At 49.9% G+C, this 27,416-nt stretch overlaps 1 protein-coding gene across 20 annotated transcripts; it reads right to left on the bottom strand.

Annotated features, from left to right (window-relative positions):
- Positions 1-792: 792 nt before the first annotated feature.
- Positions 793-19,201, bottom strand: LARP4 (La ribonucleoprotein 4; the record flags this gene model as incomplete). Of its 20 annotated transcripts, none has more annotated exons than XM_079329151.1 (19): positions 19,071-19,200; positions 14,398-14,572; positions 14,046-14,193; positions 12,826-12,984; positions 12,451-12,526; positions 11,844-11,980; positions 11,519-11,622; positions 10,473-10,583; positions 10,043-10,096; positions 9,258-9,467; positions 8,779-8,882; positions 5,462-5,686; positions 4,704-4,752; positions 4,345-4,503; positions 3,713-3,834; positions 2,692-2,857; positions 1,161-1,570; positions 1,097-1,130; positions 793-1,063 (listed from the first exon to the last, which is right to left on the bottom strand). In XM_079329151.1, exons 2-19 carry the CDS (start codon positions 14,446-14,448, stop codon positions 1,007-1,009), a joined length of 2,376 nt encoding a protein of 791 aa, XP_079185277.1. In that variant the 5' UTR covers positions 14,449-14,572; positions 19,071-19,200. The 20 variants fall into 20 exon arrangements, with proteins under 20 accessions (XP_079185277.1, XP_079185279.1, XP_079185280.1 ...); XM_079329153.1 differs by having other exon boundaries at positions 793-1,051; XM_079329154.1 differs by having other exon boundaries at positions 793-1,039.
- Between the last annotated feature and the right edge of the window lie 8,215 nt (positions 19,202-27,416).

Raw genomic sequence — 27,416 nt, 5'->3', positions numbered from 1 at the left:
CTGCAGCTGCAATTCCACATCTGCAGCTGCAATTCCACACCTGCAGCTGCAATTCCAGGCTCTTTACCTGTGCAGGTAACACCAGGTGCTGTGCAGCCACCTGCCCATCCTACCCTGGGGCTGCCTCAGGAAAACACACCAAGGAAAAAAAAAATAAAATGCACTAAAGTCTGTAATAAAGAAATTAGAGAAAGTAACAAGAGAGGGAAAAAGCAAACAAACAAAACCCCAAACCTAAGGAGTTGCCCTCAAAAGGAGGTGAGGGAAAAGGGCAAAATAAAGATTCTCACGTGCTCCCTTTGCCTCCTTCCTTCTGCATCTACCAGACAATTTCTGCTGTCCACACACTCTCAGCTACAATCCAGGATCCTGCAGAACTTATACCTTAAAAAGCTTGCTGAATGAATTATTAGTAAGGTCAAGAGACTCTACTTCAAGCTGGAAACACATGGGTTACTACAGTAGTACATTCAGTTTTCATCATCAGTGACCAAGTGATGACAACAGTTCTGGCTGCACTCGCTCTGCTCGTGCTGCTGAGAGGCCTCTGCAATGCCAGGCCACCCATGGCAGACACACCAGCCCACAAGCCAAACGTTAAATAGGTTAAAAAAAGTTCTAATTTTACAGAAATGCTCATTTTCCAAAAATAATATTCTCTTATCCTCTTCCTCCTACACCGAGGGACAGGTTAATTTGTCAACTCATATTCTTCCACTTTGTCAAAACTCTACTTTCACAATCCCAAAGCTGATTTCAAGCAGGAAACCCTCTGCAAATTAAAAACAAAAATACAAAAATTATAATCTCTATATTTATAGTGATTGGAATCCTCCAGCATTTATGAAATCACTTTTAGAGATGAATTTTGGGACCCTCCACAACTTCTCCACACAAGCCACGCTCCAGTTCAGTATTCCCCTTCCTGAATCCTTCCCTCCTCAAGTCTCTGCTGCTCTTTAGTCCACAGCTCAAGTTGAACAGAGAATCATTGGCTGGCCCAGCATTACTTTGGTGACCTGGGTGGCACAAATTGCTCCTTGAACTGATCCTTGAACTGATCCTTGAACTGATCCTTGAACTGATCCTTGCCCACGAACTGCTGCTCCTTGCCCACGAATTGCTCCTTGAACTGCTCCTTGCCCACGAACTGCTCCTTGTACTGCTCCTTGCCCATGCACTGCTGCTCCTTGCCCACAAATTGTTGCTCCTTGAACTGCTCCTTGCCCACAAACTGCTGCTCCTTGCCCACGAGCTGCTCCTTGCCCACTCGGCGTGGCGCTCCCTGAGGCGAAGATCTGCGTCCGAACTGGCGCCTCTGATTTTCCCTGATTTTCCCAGCAGCTCCCCTGGGAGCTGCATTGCCACGGAACCCAGAGAAATCCTTCACTCTTCCTTCAGGCCTCTCGTGAGGAACCTTCTCCTGAGCCTTCTCCACTGTGCCATTCTCCTCGTTTTTGGCAGGGGGAGCGATGTTGGTGCGATGTTCCCGCAGAGGCTGCGCAGGGACTGGGGGTGGCTCCTTTGGGGGCTTCTGGCAAACCTCGGCGTAGCTGAGCTTGCGAGGCTCCTTTGGGAGCAAGGACAAGAGCCAGGTTTGTGCACCACAAGCACCTGCCAGCCCATGCCAGGCACAGAGGCAGGGCACAACAGCAGCAACACACACACAGAGCAGAGGGAAGCTCCCAGGTGCACCAGCAGCACATGCTGGAGAAAGCTCCCTGTGTCACTGCCATTCCCAGGGTCACTGCCACCCCCAGTGCTGCTCCCACTCTCAGTGCTGCCCCCATTCCCTGTGTCCCATTCCCAGTGTTGCTCCCACTCCCAGTGTCCCATTCCCACTGTTGCTCCACTCCCAGTGTCCCATTCCCAGTGTTGCTCCCATTCCCAGTGTCCCATTCCCACTGTTGCTCCCATTCCCAGTGTCCCATTCCCACTGTTGCTCCCACTCCCAGTGTCCCATTCCCACTGTTGCTCCCACTCCCAGTGTCCCATTCCAGTGTTGCTCCCACTCCCAGTGTCCCATTCCCAGTGTTGCCCCCATTCCCAGTGTCCCATTCCCAGTGTTGCTCCCACTCCCAGTGCTGCCCCCATTCCCTTTATTATTCCCATTCCTTTTGTCATTCTCATTCCCAGTGACCAATTCTCAGTATCGCCCCCACTCCCAGTGTCCCATTCCCTGCCTCACTCCCACTCCCAGTGTCCCATTCCCAGTGTTGCTCCCACTCCCAGTGTCCCATTCCCAGTGTTGCTCCCACTCCCAGTGTCCCACTTCCAGTGTTACTCCCACTCCCAGTGTCCCATTCCCAGTATTGCTCCCATTCCCAGTGTCGCTCCCACTCCCAGTGTCCCATTCCAGTGTTGCTCCCACTTCCAGTGTTGCTCCCACTCCCAGTGTCCCATTCCAGTGTTGCTCCCACTCCCAGTGTCCCATTCCCAGTGTTGCTCCCACTCCCAGTGTTGCTCCCACTCCCAGTGTCCCATTCCAGTGTTGCTCCCACTCCCAGTGTCCCATTCCCAGTGTTGCCCCCATTCCCAGTGTCCCATTCCCAGTGTTGCCCCCATTCCCAGTGTCCCATTCCCAGTGTTGCCCCCATTCCCTGTGTCGCCCCCATTCCCTGTGTCCTATTCCCTGCTTCCCTCCCACTCCCTGTGTTGCTCCCTCCCTCCCACCCCCTGCTCTGGGCTCACCTGCACTGCCAGGGCAGGAGCTGCACTTGGAGCAGCAGGTGAGCAGCTGTTTGTCCTGGGTGCCTTTGCAGCACCCACAGGACAGATGGATGCTGGTGGAGAGGCCGGGCTGGCCACATCCTTTGGAGCTGACACTTCTTCTGGTTTGCTCTCTGGCTGAACCGTGCTGATAAACCAACAACAGATCCAGTTAAAACCCACCAACACTCATGTTTCAGAGATTATTTCCTCTCTCTGAAGTCATGAGTGCAGAACAGAACCGCACAGCCATTCCCATCACGATCTGCTCCTTCCATCTGGTGGCCTCTGGAGAAGATACCACCCCACAAGACTTGGCTAGAACATGCAAATGAGTCAGCAGTGCCTTGGCAGCCCAAAGGGTCACCAGGCTCTGGGGGCACCAGGTCCAGCACTGCCAGAGAGATGAGGGGGGATTGTCCCACTCTTCTGCACTGGGGTGGCCTCACCTCCAGTCCTGGGGGCAGTTTGGGCACCACAGTATCAAAAACATCTAAAGCTGTAGGAGAGGGTCCAGAGCAGGGACAAAGGGATGGGGGAAGGTCTGGAGGAGTGGCTGAGGGCTCTGGGTGTGCTCAGCTGGAGAAGAGACTGAGAGGAGACTCCTTGGGGGCTGCAGCTTCACCCTGAGGGGCAGCTCTGATCTCTGCTCCCTGTGACAGGGACAGGACACCAGGGAAGGACTGCAGCTGTGCCAGGAGGGATTTAGGCTGGATTTTAGGGAAAGGTTCTTCCCCCAGAAGGTTTCCCAGAGAATGGGCACTGCCAGAGCTCCAGGAGTGTTTAGACACCACTTCAGGGGGTGGGATTTTGGGATGTCTGTGCAGGACCAGGGGTTTGACTGGATGAGTCCCTTGTGAGTCTCTTCCAGCTCAGGACACTCCATGGTCCTATGGCATGTCCATGGCCTGTCCCCTGTCCATGGCATGTCCATGGCATATCCATGGCATGGTCCCTGTCCATGGCATGTCCTTGGCATGTCCTTGGCCTGTCCCCTGCATACCTCAGCAGCACAGGCTCAGGCTGGCTGGGGGAGCTCACACTGGGCACGGGTGCTTGGGCAGCACTGGGCGTTGGTTCATCTGCAGCAGGAGCTGGGCAGGGGGATGGGGAGTCTTTGCTTTCCTGCACACAGAGAAAAAGGTTGCAAATTACAGAACAATACTCAAATTGCTCCACAATATAGCACTGCAAGACATCTGAGAAGTGGGGGAGTCCCAAAGGCTGCTCAAGTGCTGATGATGGGAATTTTGTTTCTTTTGGACCATCACCTCTAAAGCAATCACTCATTAGATGGACAAAGCAGAACTAAGGCTGGATCACCCAGAATATCAGTGCTGAGTCCCAGCAGCTCAAAGAACAAATTCACCTGCAAAGATGCCACACTTCACCAAACTGTTCCTGCTCCAACAGCCAACATTCCTCCTTTGTGCTTTATTCCCAAACATCATTGAGCTCACAACAGCGTAACTGCACGAGCCCTATCTGCATTCCCCCAAAAAACCTGGGAAAATTAACAAACCAGTATGAAGTCTGGGATTAAAGCCCTGGAATACCAAACCAACCCTTGAAGAGGGAAAAGGGAGTCCCAGCACCCAGGCAGGACTGTGTGTGTATGGAGACAAGACCAGGCACCTTCTCTTTGCAGACTCCTTTAACAATGTCGGACATCCTGCTCTCCAGCACAGGCTCTCCCAGAATTTTTGCTGTGCTGCCAGGCAAAGGTGGGAAATTGGATGCAAGCAAGTCAAACTTTGGTGTCTGAGTCTTTGTTTCTGCTGAAGGCTGAGGTCTCTGCAGAGGGAAAACACAAATTACTAGAGTTGTAACACCGAGCAGTGAAAGCCCTGAGCAATTGTCAGGGAACTTCCAAGAAAAACTGCAAACCCCCAACATAATCTGAGGATTTAAGGATTCTGCCATTCCCCTGATAACAGGCAAGACAACACTCTGCACTGTGTGTGACTCCCTGCAAAAAGAGAAGCAGAACTCACTGAAACTCTGTCGTCCTCTCGTCTCCTCCGACCTCTGAAGACATTTCTCCTTTAAAGACAAGAACAGCAGTCAGGGCATCATCCATCTGCAGAGGGCCCTGCCCTGCATGAGGGCATGCACAGCTCCTGCTGAGCCTTCCCCACACAGTCTGGGATGCTCTCCCTCCTCAGCAGGAGTCAAAATTCCAACTTTGGAAGAAGTTGGAACAATCAATATGGGAGCAGCTTCTCTTTCTCAGCTCCCTGCATGAGCATCTGACCAAGCACAGGGACAGTTATTTTATAATGAACTTATTAGTCTGATTTCTCACTGATCTGCCTTTTCAAGTGTCTAAACCCTGAATTAAAGGAAAAAGAGATAAAACCAGTTAATCTTAAAATACTGAGGGACATCAAATTCCCAACTGAGGAGATCTTAAAATACTGAGGAACATCAAATTCCCAATTGAGGATTCACTTATTATTTACAGCAATACAGATGCCAACTTCACTCCAGCATCTGTTTCAATTCTGGGAACAAATCAATTACTTTAGAATAAACACACCTCACTGTCTTACTGCCAGCTGTTTGTCAGAGAGAGAAACTGGAACCATTCCTGCTCCCAGGTCAGCATTTACTGCTGCTCATCTACTTAAGCCTCAGTTTTCTTGTGGCTGCTCCTTACAGGAGAATATTTGGTGCTGTTTTGTGCTGCTGGTTGGAATTTTTGGCTCACTCAAGCTGCTGTGTGACAGCAAACACAGACCCAGCTCTTTACCTGCCCCTGCCGACGCCGTAGTCGCCGTTCTGCTCCAGCTGTGCTGTGGGAGAATCCTTCTGGGAATATCCCTGCTCTTGGTGCCCAGTCAAGGAGCTGTTGTGTCTCTCCATGACAAAATTCCTGGAGCTGGTTCTGCTCAAGTCCCCCATGGGCAGGGCACCAGCACCAGGTGGCCCCTCAGGGTGCTCTGAGCTGCTGGAGGAGCGGAAATGAGGCTTCACCCTGTAGAGAGAGCAGGAGCTGTGAGAGAACAGCAAAATCACCCTGAACAGAGAGCAGGAGCTGTGAGAGAACAGCAAAATCACCCTGAACAGAGAGCAGGAGCTGTGAGAGCACAGCAAAATCACCCTGAACAGAGCAGGAGCTGTGAGAGCACAGCAAAATCACCCTGAACAGAGAGCAGGAGCTGTGAGAGCACAGCAAAATCACCCTGTAGAGAGAGCAGGAGCTGTGAGAGCACAGCAAAATCACCCTGCAGAGAGCAGGAGCTGTGAGAGCACAGCAAAATCACCCTGAACAGAGAGCAGGAGCTGTGAGAGCACAGCAAAATCACCCTGAACAGAGAGCAGGAGCTGTGAGAGCACAGCAAAATCACCCTGAACAGAGAGCAGGAGCTGTGGGATCACAGCAAAATCACCCTGAACAGAGAGCAGGAGCTGTGAGAGCACAGCAAAATCACCCTGCAGAGAGAGCAGGAGCTGTGGGATCACAGCAAAATCACCCTGCAGAGAGAGCAGGAGCTGTGAGAGCACAGCAAAATCACCCTGAACAGAGAGCAGGAGCTGTGAGAGAACAGCAAAATCACCCTGAACAGAGAGCAGGAGCTGTGAGGACACAGCAAAATCACCCTGAACAGAGAACAGGAGCTGTGAGAGCACAGCAAAATCACCCTGAACAGAGAACAGGAGCTGTGGGATCACAGCAAAATCACCCTGAAGAAAGAGCAGGAGCTGTGAGAGCACAGCAAAATCACCCTGAAGAGAGAGCAGGAGCTGTGAGAGCACAGCAAAATCACCCTGAACAGAGAGCAGGAGCTGTGAGAGAACAGCAAAATCACCCTGAACAGAGAGCAGGAGCTGTGAAAGCACAGCAAAATCACCCTGAACAGAGAGCAGGAGCTGTGAGAGCACAGCAGCATCACCCACTGCAGACACAGAGCAGCAGCTGAGGGATCACACAAAAATCACCCTGCAGGGATAGAGCTGTGGGATCCCTGTGCTCAGGATTCACACCAGAATCACCAATTGCAGATGAGAAAAGCAAGCACCAGAACTCCTGTTTGAGATCACTGCCCAAAAGATATCCAGGAGGGGAAGAAAGCCTCCAAAACCTCAACTTTAAAAAAAAAAATTTAAAAATGCAGAATTCTTCAGAAAACCTCAGATCCAATACTATATGGAACAGTTTGATGGAACAGCATTTAGGTGCTTTCAACTATTTTATACTTTTGCCCCTCACTGGTTTTCCATGCAGCACTGATGAAAGACAAAACCCCTAAATTCTCTCTCCTTTGGTAAACTCTGCACATCTCCTAATTTAAGGACAGCAGGAGGATTTTGCACCCTTGCTGTTTTTAAACAAATCTCATTATAACATTCCATGAAATCAGAAGAAAACTCTCCTAGTGCCAGCCAAAGTATGATTCCTCCACCTCGCTTTCCCACAAGGATGTTGCAACAAATCAGCACAAAATAAATACAAGTGGCTTAAACAAATGTTTAGCTACAGAGAAAACTCCAGCACTTAACTATTAACTGTCTGTACCACAAAACAAACCAGGTTCAATGGGCCAGGACAGGAACCCAAAAGCAGCAGCTGGATGAACTCTCCAAACAAGTTGTTCCACAGTTCAACAGGAGATTTGCTGAACAGGGATGAATTCATATTTCCCAGCTTCAAGAAGTATCAAAAACCATTTTTTAGGGCCCAATAAAGTTTAAGCAAAAACCAGAGAGCAAAAAAAAAGAGAGGAGGTGGAGCAAAGTCAACAAAATTCTTCCATTTTGTCCAAGTTGTTCTCATATTCTCAAGTCACTGTCCAGCCCTCAGATCTCATAATCTCATCCGTCATCGAGAAGGTCACAGTCTTGTCTGGGCAGAAGAGCAAAGCAGAAAAGACAAGGAAAGATAAAAGAAGGAAAACAAAAAAAAAAAAAAAAAAATAGAGCAGAGAGAAGGAGAAATGATGTGAGAGCAGGAGGAAGGAAGAGCAGGAGGAAGGAGCAGAGGCTGCCCAGCCCCCAACTGTGACCTGTTCTCTCTTAGCGCGATACTTGATCATCACTGGGCTGCACCTCCTGACCCCAAGGTTTACAAAACAAAGCCTTCAACAACTTTAAAAAGGACTTTAAAAGCAGATGTGATGTACAAGGAGCCATTTCATATTTGGATACACACAGTTCTTGCACAGCTGTAGCATCTGTATTTCCAGGAGGGTTCATATACCTGAGAGATTTACAGGTTTTAAGATTGTGAAGAATTTAAAGCAAAAAAAGCCAAACCACCTTTGTCAAGATGTGATTTGGGAGCTCAGCAGCTGCTCCACATTCCAGGCACAGCCATGCTCCCAGTCCCACAGTCTAAGACTCTGCTGAGTCACCACAGAGCAAAGCCTGAAGTTCCCTGTTCTGCCAACAGCCACAGACCTGAACTGCACCACAAACCCACTCACAGCCCTGGCAGCTCTTGACTGATTCCTCCAACAACAGCAGCAGCAATTCCCATGATCCCAGCCCTGTGCTGCACACAAACAACTCCCACACACAGGTTACAACTCCATTGTATTCACAGAGCAATTGCTCCAGCAATACAAAGTGTTTCCTACTCCCCAGTGTTTATAACTGAGCTAAGTCCTTACAGCTCTCAGGAAAGATGAGGATAAAGCAAATAAATTACAGGAACAGCCCCAGCATTGAGCAGTTGGAAGCAGCAGTCAGGACAAGCAACTCCCACTGCAGGAACCAGCAGCTCCACAAGCCTGATCCCAGCAGGAAAGGCTTATGTTGTGCTGCAGGAGTTTATAATCTGTGTATAACAAACATAATTACAAGTATGACCTTAGGAGGAAGTTATTTATTTGTCTGCAAAAATTCCTCTGAGGCTTTTAAAGGAGTTACCTTCACTTTCTCCAGCACCATGTCCATTATTTTAGGATGTTAAGCTGCTACTTCTACCTAATTTTTTAAATTAAATTGAAAAACATATCACATTTGATTAAAAACAATGTGATCCCATCAGACAGCACTGCAAGGAACACTTGAGGATCTCAGCACTGGAAGTTTTGGAGGAACAAATACCTGGCAGGAGTCTCTTACCTATTCCTGTGGAATGGGCGACCTATACTCAGAGAAGCAGCATTTGTTTTATATGATCCTGGTGTGTTAAAGCCATTCACAAATCCACTGTTGGGAAACGGGGCCTGCAACACACACAACACTCTCAGTGGCTGAGCTACAAAGGAAATGTTTGCAGATTAAAGATCAGCTTCAGCAGTTACTCATGGTTGTAATTTCACACTACAGCATCAGCTGTGGGGTGAACTCACTACTCAGCCAAATCCCCACAGCTTCAGTCTGTATCTGCTTTAGCAGAGCACCCCCAGTCCTGGAAAAGCTTCCAGGATAATGGAATTTCACACCAAAATCCCTTGAAATACCAATGGCAGCTCCTCTGACAGTGCTGCTTTATCAGGGCCATGACAAGACAGAAGGATCTGACCAAGAAACCCTAGTGATGATTCAATTATCCCTGATGGGCTGAGCTCCTCTTCCCCTTCTCACCAACTGTCACTCACCAGTGGTGTCTCAAAGTAAGGTGCAGGATTTGGAGACCAGGTCTGAGGCACGATGCTGTAAATGGAGTACTGCTGAGGGCTATATACAGGCTGCATAAACAGGGGGGAGGCAAACTGGGCTTGGGTCTGCACAGGCTGGGGATACACACTGGAATCCACCACCCGGTAACCATTCTTTGCAAAAAATGTGTTGATGGCTTTTATCCTGGCCTGCAAGACAGCAAATCACACCAGGGGTTAGCTGGGAGGAAAGGAGGATGTGGAATTTTTGTTGCCTGCTGGAGGGATGTGAAGGTTGATTATTGCTTATGAATAAAAGCTGATAAAATCAGTCTAGCTCATATTCCCACAGCAGGATAAGGACACATGTTGCTTTAGCTGGTGGTCTGTAAAATCAAAGATAAATGCTGTTTTCTACAGCAGGAATTGTCCAGACTCCAATCCTGACAGTTCCTCTTATTGCACTTTGCTTTGTGCAGCAGCCAGCTCGAGACTCACAGTGGCAGGAATCCCTCTCCTGAGCTCTGCAAACCCAGATTCTGGGGCAAGTGGAGAAGGGAATTCAGCACAGGAATGTGTTTCAGCCCCCCTGGGAAGCAGCAGTGTGAGTAACAGCAGGCACTGAACTGTAATTTGTCAGAGCTCCCCGTGACCTCGTTCACGTTTCAGCCTCCAGAGCCAGAGTTATGGACTCTGCTGAGTCCTTGGTTCACCCCCCACAAATGATCATCATCCAAACAGAAACAATTCAATCCCAACAGAAACAGCAGCTAAAGCAGCCTCACCATTACTGGCTTGCCCTGAAAGGTTTTCACTTCTTCCCTTAAGTATTTGAATGCCTGCAGATACAAAAAAAAAAAAAAGATCAACATTAGAATATCTTGATGAAGTTGTACTTCCCAAAGGATGTTCCATGATTTAACAGAAATGTGCACTCATGTGCTTCCCTGTCAGCCCAGCTAAATTCATCAACACTTCAAATTCAGGATTCTAGTGCCAGTCATGGCCAGTGAGACTGAGGCAAGAGCCAGGTATGAGAATTACAACCCCACAATCTCTCAACTTTAGTCTTATTAACCAGAATCTGCCAGTAATCTCTTAAAACAACAAAAAGGGGATCAGTAAATAAATATTTCTCTGAGCTCCAGGAAGCCCATGTGCACTTTGTTTGAGCAGGGGAAGGATCAAAGCTGCTGCCAGAGGAGCAGGACTCACCTGTTGGGCGTCTGTGTCCGACTGGAATGTAACGTACCAGTTGTTGTTGTGAGCAAACTCACAGCTTATCACCTTGGGGCAGTTCTCATTCTTGAACAGAGCCTTCACCTCCTGGGGAGACAAATGCAGGGCTCTTGTAAAGTCAACACTCAAGTGAGCCAAGTTTATGTTCCAGCTGCTGCTCCCCCTGTGAGCAGGGATGGTTTTTTATTCCCTCTTTCTGATTCTCAATCCCATTTCAGCCTCCCAAATAAAACAGAGCAGGCTCAGCTGGTAAGAAAATCAAGATCTGTGTAGACCTGGTGGTATTTTCATATGGAGCAGGTAGGAAAAGTGTGGCTTTAGATCAGCAGAGTCATGGACACAACAATGATTCCATGAAATATTTGTAAGTCAAGGCAACCTGACAACTTTGCAATAATCAGATTGTAAATGGAGGGACAAGCAGCTGCTCAGTGTTTGCATTAAAAGAACTCATTAAAAATGTTGGTAGACAAACACCCTGTGTTACAACTTTAAAAAACAAAGAACTAAATCATTCTGTTCACCAAGTATCAGGAGGAATTTTATTATCCTCCCTCCTCAGGCATAATGAGCTCAGCTCATGCTGGGGCTCAATGAATGAGAAATGTTTAGTAACATTTCTTGCTGCCAAAACAACCGTCTGACTTCAAGTAAAGTTATTGCAATGAAAAAAATTCAGCCTGAATTCCAATCTATGCCCTGGACTGATTTATTTTTGGATCTGAAAAGAAACCAGTGCAAACTTCCTTCCAGAAAAGCCAAGCTAGCTCAGCTTTGGTGGAAAAAAAAAAAGTTTGCTTAAGAAGGTTTAAACATAGTAATAAATAATGGGAAGGGACAATGGCAGTGAGTTTTTGTCTTGGCTATTTTGACAATGCACCCAGGTGGAAAAAGTTACTGATGTGGTCTAGAAGAAAAATATCAGTTTTTAATCCAATTAAACACCAGCTGACCTTTCCCTGGTGCTGTTTCAAGACCCAAAATCAGTAACAGAGTTCTTTATTCCCTTTCTCTGTGTTTACCTCAATAGGTGTTGTTTCAGGGATCTCACGGAGAATGATAATACATCTTTTGTGGTTTGGTCTGACTTTCTCCCCCCTTTCATCCACTTGTACCATTGGAGAAGCTGAAAATGAAGTAGAAAATTTGGACATTGTGCACGTGCCAGCAGTAGCAGACTCTCTCATGGAACTTGGAACAAAGAATGAGAATTCAGGAGTTTGGATCAGTAAATTTCCTGTCACCATTTACCAGAAAAATAAACCATAACCAGTTCAGAGACTACAACATCCCTCAAGCATGGGAGGATTCTTTGTGCTGATACAGACACCAAAGTCCCAGACTTACATCTCAAAACTTCAAGAATAAGGTCCATATCTGTTGTCAGCTTCTTAATCCCTTCCATGTTGGCAATTGTCCATATTGGAACAAACTGATCACTGTCCATCTGAGACATCAAGTAGAGATCCTTTGAAAGATTCTCTCTAAAAAGACATAAAATTATTATTTAATAAAGATCCTGAACCTGACTTAGAGAAAACTGAAGAAAAAAAAAGAGGATAACTTCAGGATTAAATAAATATTCACCAGTACTATTCACAACCAAAACACCCTCAGATTTTTCTCTCCTGGAACAAATCCCAGCAAATCCAACACTAAGCAGAGTAAGAGAATTTTAAAAACTTCATGAAGTTCCAGTGCTCTGAAAAAGGATCTGCCACAAAGACTTCTGGTGCCACACAGTAAATGATCTCAGCATCTTATGACAGTGGAGCACAGGAGTCATCCTCATCCAAGGACACAGATAGCACTGAAACAGCTGGAAATGCCACAGGGCTTCTACAGCACATCAGCAAACCTTGCTTTGTGTTTTTATCAAGATGATAAAGCCAAGAAAGGGGATATTTGCCCAGGATTTTAATTAAAGGGTTTATACCAAGCTAACTGCACCTACCGTGAGAAGCAGAACTCCAGCTGTTTTCTCAAACATTCTCTGATGTCTTCTGTGGACACAGTGGAGCTGCCATCACCTGAAAAGAATCACATCCACCATCAGCTCTCACCTTCAGGGCAACAAGACCAGGCAAGGACACATCTCATTGCAGAACACAAGAATGAACCCTCTGGGTAGGACCAAGCTCAGCCCCAGATCTCACACTCTCAAAATGACTCTGATCCCACCTGGCACCTGTTTGGCCACGTGTTGAGGCCAAGCTGGAGCTTCCTGGAGACACATGGACACATCAGAGCTCCAGCCTGGTCACAGCACACTCAAGAGCATCTCCAGGAGGGTTACAGACATTGGCAGCAGCATTTGAACTTCACTCACCAGACACTTCATAGATTTGGTATCCCAGATCTTCAGTTGCCAGGACAATTCCATTTGCTGCTGCCTCATCAACTCCTGTGCCATTCCTTGTGGCCTCACAGGATGGGGAATACATCACTTCATACTGCTTGCAGCTGTCCTCTGAGATCTCTATGTTACCTGGCAAAGGAGCACAGCAGCAGCAGGAAAACTGTCAGCTTCAGAATATTTCCCATTTGAAAAATTCTGGCTACCAACATTAAAACAAATACTCAACTAATCTGTACCTGAGAATGTCTAACCTTAGCTTTTATTTCTTAGACTTTGTGTTGGATAGAACTTACACCTCCCCAACTTCAAGATCTAGGCTCTCAGTAAGTAAATAAAAGTAAATAAAGGATCCTAATATTGATCCCTAAAAAAGCAGAGAATCTAAAAACCAGTCTTTCCTCATAAAATTTAAAATATTGAAGCGAGGTTCCTAAAAACAAGGGATGAAAATTGCTTACACTGCCTCAATTGCTTCACTTTGTTATGAAGAGACAAATGAGTTTCTGTCAGGCAAAGCACAAACCCAGCACTCTCTCCTCACTTCTGCTGACTTACCAGAAACCTTTGACAAGGCCACACAAGCTGAATATTCCCTTCTTTATCCCTAACTTTTACTAAATCATTTTGCAGGGAATCTTCTGCATTCTCTGCCATGCTTTGAGTCACCTCAGCTACAGCTCAGATCCAGCCTGAGCCAAACAAGTGAAATCAGTGGAATCTTTAGCTCTGGAGTTGAATCCTTAATTCTGGGCACTGTGTGGTAAGGATGGGAATGGGACTGAATGGAAAGGAGTTTAACCATGGATACTGCACAGGCTCTGCTCCTGACAGCTCTGAGCAGCATCTCTGTCCCCCCAGGATTGCAGGTGTCCCTCAGACCACGTTGTCCTGTTCACAGGGTCCAGTGGATGCTCAAGTGCAGCAATTTCTGCACACTGAGCACTCTGCTCCCCTCTTAGCGCGTTACTTGGTCATCACTGGGCCCTGCAATCCTGGAATCCTGTCCCAGCAGAGCTCAGACACCTCCCAGTGCTGAGAGCACCCTGAGAAACCACCAGCTGCTGTCTCATACACATTGCTCCATCAGCACTGACAACCTCAAGAACAAGAGCCAGAGGTTGTTCCTCACAGCTGAACCCCCTGAGTGTCAAGAAAAACCAAATCCCCAAAGCCCTGTGCCAACACCTCACCCTCAGCTGGTGTCCCCTGGGCTGCTGCTGTCTCCTGCCACGTGTGCTCTGTGCCATTGGTGGGGGGCAGGGCCTCACCACTGCCCTGGGGCACCTCTTGCCACACTTTTGCGTTGGGGTTCAAGCCAGCACCTTTTGATGTTACCTGCTGAAGAGACCAGAACACCTTGGTGAGTGAGAGAGACCCAGAGAAACCTCAGAATTCAAGCCAGAAAATACAGGTGAATTTAGTGATTGTCTCTAGAGTTCCACATCTCAAGTGTCTACCCAGCTATTAAGCACCTATGTGATTTTTTTTTTTATGAATGAAAACAGGAAAATCCTTGGTATTTTCCAAGTATTTCGTTTCTACCTCCATTAGAAGTGTTGCCTTCAACCTCTCTTTATTGACATCCAACAACATCAGCGGAGGCAGCGGCTACTCGGCAAGGACTCTGGGAACTCATAAGCTTTTAAAGACTTGACTGTCATAATGCTCCAGTCCCCTTTCACCAGAAAGGGAAATATTCCCTCCTCCAGACCCCTTCCTAGAAAGGAAGGTAAAAAAACATATGTCAAGGAGAAGAAACTGTAGAACTTAACGGAATTAGTGATATCTGTACTAACCAAGCATCACCTGTGCTGTGCCAGGATTCCTCCTGAACTTCCCCAAGTCCTATCCCATCCCCCAGGAACCTCACACACATCAACAGACACTAATGATTTCCTTAAACTTGTAACCAAGGAGATTAAAGGTTTTGAATTGCCAAGACAAACTTACACACCATCCCAGCTTGCTGGGGAGAGAACAGGATCTTCTCACTTTGGGTCTGGGCAGCAAGGACCATAATTAGAGTGAGAGGGTAACACAGGAGACAGACAAGAAGAGCTGCAAGACTCCAGCCTGGCACCTGACACAGAGAAATGCTCATTCCCACAGCACAAGATATGAATCCTTCAAGGGTCCTCTCCCAGAGCTGCTCAAAGGCATTTGGGTGAGGAATCCAACAATCCAGCAGCAGCACAGGGGGGAAACATGGTTTCTGCTCCTTTCACATTGTGAAACAACAACTACAGTTACAGGGTAGTGAATAAAACTGCCCTTTTGCAAAAATTCTTCCCTCAAGTTATCCCAACACCCCACAAGCAGCTAAAACAGCTCCTGCAACCACAGAATGATTCTTCACTTCACTGCTGCAATTTGCTGGACTTTAAAAGGTGAAAGCCATTAATCCAGCTCATAGCCACAAAGGCACAGATAAGCAAAGCTGGGTATGTTGGGGGCCAGGGCTCCTGGATTCTGAAGTTAAGGAGTGGCTCAAACCAGGCTCAAACATAGAGCACAAGGATAAGGAAGCAGTTGCAATAGCTTTAGAGATAATTCCTCTGCCAAGGTCACACCTCGTGCCAGAGCTGTTTGTTGCAAGGACAAGCCCCAGTTCAGCAACAAGAAGCCTCAAAACTCTGGAGAGGTTCAAGACAACCATGTGAGAAGCAAAACAAAGGCCACAGTTTTTGCAAAGCTCTGAGATTCAAACCCCCCACGCACAACTGATTTAATCCACATGGCAACAGAGTCTTCCCCTCCTATTAATCTTTGCCCAGGAGCAGAGCTGGGAACTGGAAATAGTTCAGGGTGAGAGGACACACGTGTATCCATCCATTCCCCTTTGCAGATTTCAGAGTTGTTCCCTAACAAAACAATCTGCAAAGCAAAACCCAGTAACCTGCTGCACCCACAGGCTCTGTCCCTGCAGTTTTCAGCTCCAAACTAAGCTCTGCTCAACTTCTGGTCACTCCTGGGGCAGCATCACCTGCCCACAATGGGCTCCTGCTCACAGACCCAGAGCCAGCAGGTGCCAGTTCCTTGAATTTACTTTTCAACAAAAAGAGACCAGACACACTTAAGAGATGATTCATTTTTTTCTAAAAATAAACTATGCCTCTGCATCTCTGAGGGTAGCACTGAGCTCAGGCCTAAAGTAATTGGAAGGAATAAATGTTATAAAGTGAAACTGAAAGACTTTAGGGTGGTTACTGCATTTCTGGAGGTGATTGGGACTAAAAGCAGCTCTGAATTGATGAATGGATGAGGAACACACACCTGGAACAGAGTGTGGCCACTTCTCCTTGTGCTAGAAACACTGAGCTGGATCCCAGCAGGATCCACCTTGCTCTCACTGATCTCAGCAGCAAAACCCCCCAGACTGGAGAGGATAAAAGTCCCTAATTTACATCAACTTTTGGGAAATTCACACTGAGCTCCCTGAGCAAAGGCGCCCTGTCCTGGCCAGCGGCTCTTCAGAAGAGAAAGCCAAAATATCAATTCTTGCTTATTTAACTGAGGCTACAAAACAGGCAGCCTGTGGGATTGGCTGCAGCACCATCCTCCCAGCTGCTATCGGGAACTTTCATGACGAGGTTAAAGCTTTACAGAGTGACAAAGGTTGGGAACACTCGCTGGGATCCACGAGCTGACAAAGCTCCACTCCTCAGCACAGCTTCCCCTCTCGTTCACACGACTTCCAGCAAATGTGGATGAAAGATTCTCCTGCAGTAAAAAAATTTCCCATTTTGAAACGTGGCAAAGGATATTTTCCTTATTGTAATTGTATTTAAATTATATTTAACCAGATACAATTAAGCTGACAAAAATGCAGGCACTCGAGAGTTTTAAAGTATTTGATTTTAATGCTAACTGAAATTATTCTGCAAAAAAATCCTAACCCAGAGCTTGTGACAGATTTCCTGGAGTAGACAAACTCTCTGAAACAGAATCAAAGCAAAAAAATCCAGAAGATAATTTAACCAAACTTGTGAGAGGAGAAACTAACCCTTTTCCAGAAATGGAAACGTAAGCAGATGGAAAAACCCCAAGGTCAGCAAAGCTACGAGAGGCAGCCAAGAGAAGCCTTGTGCTGGCTGGGGGACAGGCAGGTGGGACCCTGAGGGGCTCAGACACAGGGTGACTCCTTCCCTGAGCTTCACTGCCACCTCCTCAGAGCTCCTGCACACTCAGAGGCTGGAGAAGGAGCAGTTGGTGTCAAAGCAACACACAGAACCCCTCTGGAGCTGCTGGCAGGTTTCAGGTAACAGCTCAGTGCTCTCAGTGTGCCAGGTAACTCTGGAGCTCTCACTTCAGTGGTCACAGGATCCCTGGGATCCACCAGCAGCTGCAGGGTTTTCCTGGAGCCTCCTGCAGCCCTTGGAAAAGCCAAGGTTCAGCTGTGCTGTCTGAAGGTGGTACCTGTGCCACAGAAGTGTCAACAGGGGTCACAGAAAACCTCAGCTGCTCCAGAGATCCAACAACACTCAGGGCTTCTCACAATCCTGGATTTCTAACCAAGAAACATCATGGGCAGCATCTCACCCACCTGAAACACACAGACTCCCACTTCCCCAGTAAATCACAAATTTGTGGAATTAGAAGCACATACACAGCTGAGTGGAGCCCAGCAGCCATTATCAATTCCATTTCTCTTGGTGCATTTATTAATATTCCCAATGCACCCAATTATTAATTGTTAACAGCACACAGATCCTGGCTTAGAGGGAGAAAAAAGGCCTGCCCCAAACATAAACATATTAAACAGCACAAGCTTTATACAGGCCTTACACAGCCAGCACTGCAAAGATTTGGAACTAAAGGACATTGAAGGAAATCCAATTCCCCTGTGAAGGGCTCAGCACAATCACAACGTTCACACCACTGACAGCTACAATAACTCAACCAATTCCTCTGAAAACCTCAGGACTTCCACCCATCCTGTGCCTTATTCCCAGGCATCCCTAAAGATCCCAAGATAAAGATGCTGCCTCCTCCCAAACATCCAACTGCAGCACTCCAGGACACTTAGCTCTGAACTCCAATTCTCTGCCCTGGCAGTAAAAACAAACCCTCAGGAACTCAAAATTAAATATTATTGAGGCTTTCCAGAATGAAGATGACAGAAACTCCCAACACTATCAGAGGAAGATCAGAGTTGAGTTGGTACTTTAGGACTCCCCAAAAAAACCCCCAAGTGCTGAAGAGCTGCCGTGCACAGGAGCAGGAGGAAGAGCAGAAGCAGCAGGAACAGCAGCCATGTGCTGCCCGAGCCGCTGCAGCTCCTGCACATCCCCATCCCCGCATTCCAGAAGCTGCCTCGTGCAGGGGCCTCTCAGCTGCTCCTCACCGGCCTCAGCAGTTCCTCTCTCCCAGCAGAACACCGCAAGCCCCAATTCTCCAGATCTGTCACCGCGCTCACAACTTTTATTCCTCCCCGCCAAACGTTCAGCTCCATTCAGCTCGGAGCTGAGGTGATTCGTCTAAGAAAGAGGTGTTTCCCCAAAGTGTTTTATTTAGATGTTGCTGAGCGCGGAGCACATGCGGGTGTTTGTGTGTGAGCCCAGCGCATCTCGCCCATCACCCGAGAGAACCCCCCGAGCTGAGCCCGGCCCAGCCCAGCGCCCCCCCGGCCCCGCCAGCTCTTTGCTGCGTGCACGTTTCGGGATAAAACTCGGTGCAAAGTTTATAGCGGCCAGCCGGGTTGGTTGGGCGAAGGCTGAAAGCGCTTCAGGGCAGCCTGAGAGGCCGCGAGCGGCCGCAGCCCCGGCCCGGCCCCAGCGGACACGGCGCCCGCCCTCCCCGGTGACCTCCAGGGCCGGGCCGCGCTCCCCGTGCCGGGGAACGGCAGAACCGCCTCCTCCCGCGCCACGAACCACCGCCAGTGCTCAATCAACGCAATTAACGAGGCGCCGCGCTCGGGGCCGGCCCCGCGTGGGGAGAGGCCGGGCCGGGCCCGCTGCCGTGAGGCCTCGGCGAGGCCCCGCGTGTCCCGCGTCACCTTCACGGCCGGGCCGCGGCCGCACCCGAAGGTCACGGCGGCGCCCCCGCCGCCCCCCGTCCCGGCGGAACCTTCCAGAGCTCCCACCGACCCCCCCGAGCCCGCCCGCGGCCGCCGCCCCCGGATCTGCTGTGTCAGCCCCGTCCCCTCCCCCGGCGCGGCGTGCGCGGCCTCCCGCCGCCGCCTGCCGCCACATGGCGCCCCGGCGCCGTCACCTCACCTCCACGAACAGCAGCATGGTGCCGCCCGCGGCCGGCGGGCCCGCGCTCCCCGGTGCCCGGAGCGGCGATCGGGACACGCGGGCTCCGCCTCCGGCCGCGCCGCCCGGCCCGGCCCGTCCCGCCCGCTCCCCGCCCGCCGCCGCCGCCTCTTCCGGCCGCACCGAGCGCGTCCGGGGCACGGCCGGCACGGACCATTCCCGAGCGGAGGGGGGGGTGCGGCAGAGCCGCGCGGCTCCGCTAGAGGGCGCGGTGGCTGCAGCGCCGCGCGGGGGAAGCGGCGTCCCCCGCGGAAGGAGTGGAAGGGTCGTGAGGCGCGCGGTGGAAAATTCTCGGGTTTGGGGTTTTGCCGGGTTTTAATGGTTTTATTAGAGAACGCAAAATCCTTTATATTCCCAACAAACGTTTGCATCCCCGCGCTGCACACACAGCCACGGTCAGACCCCGCTCCATCCCCACCGCCCGCTCCGACCCCATTATCTGTTGGTTTTTTTTTAATCCCGATTTTGGCAGATTTCGGGGCAGCCCCGCGGATCCCGCATGTCCCGGTGACACCCTCGGGGGTGCCGAGGGACTGTCCCCATCCCAGGTGGGGAAGGGGCCGGAGCGGCTGCCAGGGCTCGCCCGGCCAGGAACGGGTGGGGAAGTGCTGGGAAGGGGCCGTGGCTCTCCGGTGGGAATGTCACACACAGGATCAGGATTTCCTCCAGACAGCACCGATTTAGACAGGGCACGAACCCACGGCGTGTCCTGGAGAAGTCAGCCCTTGGCGCTGCTCATCTTGGGTTCCACTGGAGCCCCGATTGTCCCTTCTGTGCCTTGCCTTGCTCTCACTTTGGGGGTGATACACCCGGGCTGAGCAAAGCCCAAACTGCTCCCCAAAAGTCCTGAGCACAAAATCCTGTCATGCACCCCGACTTGGGTGTCCCCCCAGACCCACGGGGGCAGCAGCAGGAATGATGCTCTGAGGAGATTCCTGCCAGGAAAACACACCTTGAAATCACTTTGCTTTAGAGAAAGATCCACAAAATTTATTACAGCGCATCGAGGGCAAATTTGTTGGTTTTGGTAGGAGAATTAAAACACTCTGGTGGATGGAGGATGGAGATTTCCCTGCCATGAATCAGTGTCCTGTGAGGGACCCCAGCAACACCATCACCTGCAATTAGGGCTGGGCAGATCCTTGTGGATAAGTCAGAGCCAGGGAATAATCAGAGGAGATTAGACACAGAGCACAAGCTGCCCAGCAAGCACAGCCCAGCTGGCAGCCCTCGGGGGTTCTGTGGGTAGCAGCTCCAAGACACAAAGGAGTCAAAGAAAAAGAAACTGAAGGTGTAGAAGTTGAATAAATAAGTTGGAGCAGGATAAATGGGAGGGGACTGTTCACACACTTGGGTCACAGCCCCAAGGCTGCCAGAGCTCCAGGAGGGTTTGAATAACACTCAGGGAGGGATTGTTGGGGTGTCTGTGCAGGACCAGGAGCCAGACTGATGATCCTTGTGGGTCCCTTCCAGCTCAGGATATTCCATAATTTTGTGATGTAGTGAGGGAATGAGAACTTCTTCCTTCTCATCCCCTTTCCCAATGAGAAACCATCAGACTGAGCTGTGTCATCTTTTGCAACCATTAACTCCTCAATCCTCACACTCTGGGAAGGGTAAGCATCACCCTGGCTTCACAAACCTCCTGAGCTCCAAGCTGCTCCTTCATTTTGAATGTGCCCAAATGGAGCTCCCCAAGCAATGGAATTGTCCTTAGCCCCATTTCCAGACCTGAGACCCCCCCAGGAGCTGAGGACTCCTGAAGCCAGGCTTTGCTGGGATGTCAATTAGCACTAATGCTCAGATTAGAGCATTTCCCAGCAGTTGCTTCTGCCCACTCCATGGAAATGCCTGGCTGGTGAAGGGCTCAGTGTCACCAGGACACTTCCAGCTCCAGAACACTCCCACCCCCCCCTGGCTGGGGTGGAAAACCAGGCCTGGTTCTTAGAATGAGAAAAGAATTCTTGCAGGGTGACAATTCTGTGTCATCCAAGGGAGAAATGCAGGAGTGACACCCATCGAGCCAGGTCCCGTTGCCACTTGTTGGGAGGTGAAAAAACCAGTTCTCTGTTTACACCTGGGAAGGTTCTTTCCTGTTAGTCACCAGCTGTGACTGAGGCACAGGCAGCTCCCCCTAAACCCCATCCAGGGCAGTCCAGGAGCTCCCAAAAGCTTCTCCTAGCTGGGTTTGGAATCATGGCAGAAACAATTGCTCCTCCTGCCCAAGGTGTTCCAGAGCAGAGTGAGCTGGTGGACACAGCAATGAGACATCCCAGTCTGAGAACAAGCCAAGGACAAGGCAAGAAGCTCCTTCCCTACAGCAGCTCTTCACCAGCTCCATGGGATCAGAATATGGAGCAATTCCTTTCTTGTTTTAGTCAGATTATCTGATGTGAGCCCATGCCAGTAAAAACTGGGATTTCCTGTCACCAACCTCCCTCTGCTCTATTGATTTTTCCTTGCTTTGGGCACACCTTATGGATTTATCCCTCATTCCCCAGCAATGGGATCCAGCTGGATTCAAGGGCATCTCCCCTGCTCCCCTAGAGCAGGAACATCCCAGCACTCAGGAGGAAGATGAGGACCATGACACAGAGACCTGAGCAGTGAGCTGAGCCTTTCCCAGCCTGAGAGCCAACAGGGCTGTGCTGATTTCTCAAGAGGAAACTCCACCTCGGGGTAGCACAGAGGGCACTGGGAATTCAGCCTTAGGCAGCCAGAGTGAATGTTACAGCCACGGGGCAGAATGAGAAGGAGCAGTAGGAGAGTGCTGGGAAGGATTTATGGCTGCTGGGTGTGAGCTGGGCTTTCCCTCTGCAGTGCAAAGTGCTGCTCTCTCCACAATTGTGCTGGGACAAGGAGTCAGCCTCCCTTTTCCTGCTATTTCATCCACTCTGGAATGGGTGCTTGCTTCAGTCCCAGCTGAATAAAAACACCGCAGAAAAACAGGAATTGTTTATTGCCCCTGACTCTGATGAGATCCCTGAAGAGCAGATTTATCTGCTGGGTATCAACCTGCCCCTGGTCTCTGGCTCCCCCATCCCTGTTCCCCACACCTTTCTCTGTGCCTGCAGAGCTGATGCCAGCCTGGCTCAGCCACCTCTTGGCCCCAATATTTTGTCCAAAAGTGCTAAATTTGGTTACCACACCTCTGCTGCCATCCCCACTATCAGCAAGGAATAAATATTTTTAGATATGGAATAAATATTGAGCTGGCTTCACTATCTCTGCCTCAGCTCTTGTTTCCTCCTCCCAGACAGGCAGAGAGCCTCCAGGACCATGGCAGAGCTTCAGGATTACAGGGTGTTCCCACCATGGGGCTGTGCAAAGGCTGCCAGGGCCTCCTTGGTGGCTCCAACACAAAAGGCTGGGCTCAGCAGCTGCTGGAAACATCTGGCTTTAATTTTTTCCTTAAAGCCAAGACTTTCATTTGGCCACCAAACCACTTCCCTTTCATCTCTCCAGAGGACCAACCCTGTGGCAGAGCTGACTCTGCTTGTCCTTAGCCTGCATTATCCCACAGGGAGAAGGTCCCAGAAAATCCAGGGCTGTGCTTCTCACAGGGGAGAGATCTTGGAGAGGACAGCAGCTCCCAACTGAGCAGGTTCCTGCTCTTCTCTCTCCCTAGAGCTCCTTTAAAGTCAATTCAAGGCACACATTTCTCCATCAACGTGGTTCCAAGGGGCTCAGAGTCCTGCTGAGACCTGATTGCCCCTAAATTCTCTGTGTTGAGAACCCAAACATGAAGAATCAACAGATGTGGCATGTTGTGCTGAGCAGGCTAAAGCATGTCCTTGGGCTGGAGGGAGAAACTGTGTCTGTTTGGAAATCCCTTTAACTGGGTGCTGGAGGTTTGGGCAGGCTGGGAAAAGGCCTGGCAGGATCAGAAACAGCAGTGGCAGTTTCCTCAACAACCCTTGGCTGATAATTGTGCTATCAATAAATGATTACCCGAGCAGGGAGATGTTTTGAGCACTCAGGATGTTTTTGTGCAGCACAAGAAGCCTGGAGTGAGAAGGTTGGAGAGATCAGCTGCCATCACATGATCCCAGTAACCACAGCAAAGTTTTATCCAAAGCCAGGGAGACTCTTGGCTCTGCTTCTGGGCCTGAGCTCAGCAGAGTTTGTGCCACTGTATTTTCACAAACTTCCATTGGTGCTGAAGTAACAGATTGGCTTTTCCAGGCAAAGCTGAGTCCCAGTGTGGGGAGGTGCTTTGGGCAGCTCAGAGCCATCACGGGGTCTGATCCCAGCTGCCAGGCAAACCCACGGCTCCACTCCCTGAGCAATCCATCTCCTGGGCCAGACTGGCTACACCCAAAGCCTTGGCAGGTCTGGAGTGTAGAAACTCATAGAAAATCATTTCAAATAAACCAGCTCTTCCCATCTGCCTCCTGCCCTGCTGCTGGGCCACACTCTTCAACTACAGGGAAAAGGTTTTACCTTTTTATTTAACATGATGAAATAAAACAATCCATACAGCAGGACAATAACAGGCTCACATGGATTTACAGGATCTGCCATGGAGCACCAGCTTGGGGCTGGGGGGATTTTTCTGTAGCTCAGGTGGGTCTGTTGGTACCCAGGATTTTCCCTTCTGGCTGCACTGTACTCCAGCCAGGAAACCCTCCAGGGCATCCAGGCAGCAGGAGCTGATCTCCAGTGGCACTTTCAGGAGAGCTCAGGTGTCCCTGTTCCACCTCCTCACTCTCCATCCAGGTCAAGACTTCCTGGCAGGGAGGAGGAGTGAGTGAATCACCAGGAAAGGGCAGGAGCAGGAAATGCAGCTGCCAGGCTGAGCCAGAGTGCTTCCTCCTGGACCTTGGACAGATGGAGCTGGCCAGCAGTTAATGTTTAACTCCTGCAAAGGAAAAGGCCCTGGAGACAGCAGGGACATCCTGCTTGGCCAGGAGCTGTGCTGGGAAGGTCCCTCAGGGCTGCACTAGAGCCTCAAAGGCAGTTAAGTCAAAAGGCAAAAAGGTCCAAAGGGCTCACAAGGTCTGATAAGTGCCAGAAGAGAGATGGATAAAGAGAATGGCACTGAGGAGTTCATCTGGGCACACCAGTTCCCACACCATCCATTCAGAAATTCGGGACAAACAGGAGTTGTTTGTGATATGTTGTTACCAAGGATCTTGGCAAAGCTGCAGGACTTTCTGCTCTTCTTTCTCCATCTCTCATTCCTCTTCCCAAGGGCATTTAAATCCAAGCATGACAGTCTTGGCTAAAAAGGAGCATTCAGAGCCCCAGGGGCAGGGCAGGACTCAAGATATTAATCCCAGCTCAGGTTACTCAACTTCAGTTTTGGATTCTTGTTCCTCACTTCACCCTTGTAAAGTGGGAATGGTTCCTGAATTCCCAACGCTGCCAGAGTCATGTCTGAGGGATAATTAGGAAGATCCAAAACCACTGGATGAGTGGCTGTGAGATTGCTGAGGAGCAGGAACTCAGATTTTCCTGCTGCTCCAGCTGGGATGCCAAGGACAGCCAGGAGCTGCCAGGACAGGGCTCAGCAGCTCTGCCTGTCCCACAGGGACACACATCCTGCAGGGAATCCTTCCATCCCTTCATTTGTGGCCCCTGCAATAACCTGACATGGGTGGGAAGGAATCAATGGTGTTCAGCAGGTGGATCTAATGTCTCTCCCAGTCCCCAAGGCTGAGGAAGAAAGGATTCTGTAACCCAAGAAGCAGCAGCAGCTCTGTCCAGGAATAAAAGAGTCTCAGTGAGCAGCTCCTGGCTAAAGTTACCTGCAGGCAGAAAGGGGAGAGCTCAGGGAAGAGCTCTGGCTGTCTCATCAGGTGTGCAGCCCTGCCTTAGCAAAGCTGTGCCACAGAAGTTCCATGATGCTGTTTTTCTGTTACCTTGGCTTTATCACAAAGCAAAAAAAAAAAAAAGGGGAATGTACAGACTGACAGAGTATGTTTGGAAATGGAAATAAAATTCCAGTTTAATCACTGATTAAACAAACCAGTGGTGCTGCTGGGAGGGGTCACTCAGAGTTTACAGATTGGGTGGGGACCTCAAAACCAAAAAATGCCATGAGGGTGTCCCAGAATTTTCTGGGGGTTCCTTCAGCTGCTGCCTGACCCTGGTGCTGTGCTGGGCCTGGGCTGTTGGAGCTCAGGAGCCCCAACACTCAGTGCCAGCTCCTTGGAAAATGCCCCAAGAGAGACTCAGGTGAAACATCAGAAAGGGAGGGGTGAAGACAAAAAAAATGTTTCTTTGGATTCTTCCCTCTGGTATAAACCTACCAGAGCAATCCCATTCTGCAGCTCCAAGTGTGAATCCAGGAAAGATGTCCCTGGAAAGCAAGAGACACTACCAACAGAGTAATAATTACACCTGGGCTTGTTTCCTGGAGGAGAATTGTTCTTATCTCATTGACTCATCAACCTGCAACTCACCACCTCCCACCAAAGCACCAGAAACCCCAATTTAGATCAGTGCTGAGCTCAGAGCTCAGAGCTCTCAGCTGCAGCTCAGGAATGAGATCAGAGCTCAGAGCCCTCAGCTGCAGCTCAGGAATGAGATCAGAGCTCAGAGCCCTCAGCTGCAGCTCAGGAATGAGATCAGAGCTCAGAGCTCTCAGCTGCAGCTCAGGAATGAGATCAGAGCTCAGAGCCCTCAGCTGCAGTTTAGGAATGAGATCAGAGCTCAGAGCCCTCAGCTGCAGCTCAGGAATGAGATCAGAGCTCAGAGCTCTCAGCTGCAGCTCAGGAATGAGATCAGAGCTCAGAGCTCTCAGCTGCAGTTTAGGAATGAGATCAGAGCTCAGAGCTCTCAGCTGCAGTTTAGGAATGAGATCAGAGCTCAGAGCTCTCAGCTGCAGCTCAGGAATGAGATCAGAGCTCAGAGCTCTCAGCTGCAGTTTAGGAATGAGATCAGAGCTCAGAGCTCTCAGCTGCAGTTTAGGAATGAGATCAGAGCTCAGAGCCCTCAGCTGCAGCTCAGGAATGAGATCAGAGCTCAGAGCCCTCAGCTGCAAGTGGGGAATGAGATCAGAGCTCAGAGCTCTCAGCTGCAGTTTAGGAATGAGATCAGAGCTCAGAGCTCTCAGCTGCAGTTTAGGAATGAGATCAGAGCTCAGAGCTCTCAGCTGCAGCTCAGGAATGAGATCAGAGCTCAGAGCCCTCAGCTGCAGCTCAGGAATGAGATCAGAGCTCAGAGCCCTCAGCTGCAGTTTAGGAATGAGATCAGAGCTCAGAGCCCTCAGCTGCAAGTGAGGAATGAGATCAGAGCTCAGAGCCCTCAGCTGCAAGTGGGGAATGAGATCAGAGCTCAGAGCTCTCAGCTGCAGTTTAGGAATGAGATCAGACCTCAGAGCTCTCAGCTGCAGCTCAGGAATGAGATCAGAGCTCAGAGCCCTCAGCTGCAGTTTAGGAATGAGATCAGAGCTCAGAGCTCTCAGCTGCAGCTCAGGAATGAGATCAGAGCTCAGAGCCCTCAGCTGCAGCTCAGGAATGAGATCAGAGCTCAGAGCTCTCAGCTGCAGTTTAGGAATGAGATCAGACCTCAGAGCCCTCAGCTGCAGTTTAGGAATGAGATCAGAGCTCAGAGCTCTCAGCTGCAGCTCAGGAATGAGATCAGAGCTCAGAGCCCTCAGCTGCAGTTTAGGAATGAGATCAGAGCTCAGAGCTCTCAGCTGCAGTTTAGGAATGAGATCAGAGCTCAGAGCCCTCAGCTGCAGCTCAGGAATGAGATCAGAGCTCAGAGCCCTCAGCTGCAGCTCAGGAATGAGATCAGAGCTCAGAGCCCTCAGCTGCAGTTTAGGAATGAGATCAGAGCTCAGAGCCCTCAGCTGCAAGTGAGGAATGAGATCAGAGCTCAGAGCCCTCAGCTGCAAGTGGGGAATGAGATCAGAGCTCAGAGCTCTCAGCTGCAGTTTAGGAATGAGATCAGACCTCAGAGCTCTCAGCTGCAGCTCAGGAATGAGATCACAGCCCTGTCACTGCCAGTTCTCTGCAGCCACAGCCTGGTGGGTCATTTCCAGCACAGGAGATTCCATCATTCTGTGACACATTCCCTGCTCATACACTTGCCCAAACATCTCCTGAGGTGGGTCCCTGTGCAGGAGGATGTTTATAACACCCTAAATTAAGCCCTGGAAACCTCAATGCAGTTAATTAAGGCAAGGCAGCATCTCCCAAGTGCTGCTTTCCCATGCCCTGGCCCTGAGAGGTGTCTCATTGGGACACCAATCCCACAGCAGATCCCTCTGCACATGGAGCTCTCACAGAGCCAGAGGGGCACAGGGGCTGAGGCTTTGCACTGCCTTTGATGACTTTTTATCCATTTTATTCCTCC

The sequence above is a fragment of the Erithacus rubecula genome (genome assembly GCF_903797595.1).
Source record: "Erithacus rubecula genome assembly, chromosome: 31".
Classification (NCBI taxonomy): domain Eukaryota; kingdom Metazoa; phylum Chordata; class Aves; order Passeriformes; family Muscicapidae; genus Erithacus; species Erithacus rubecula.
Note: the sequence above shows the minus strand (reverse complement) of the source record. Positions and strands in the feature narration are given on the sequence as shown.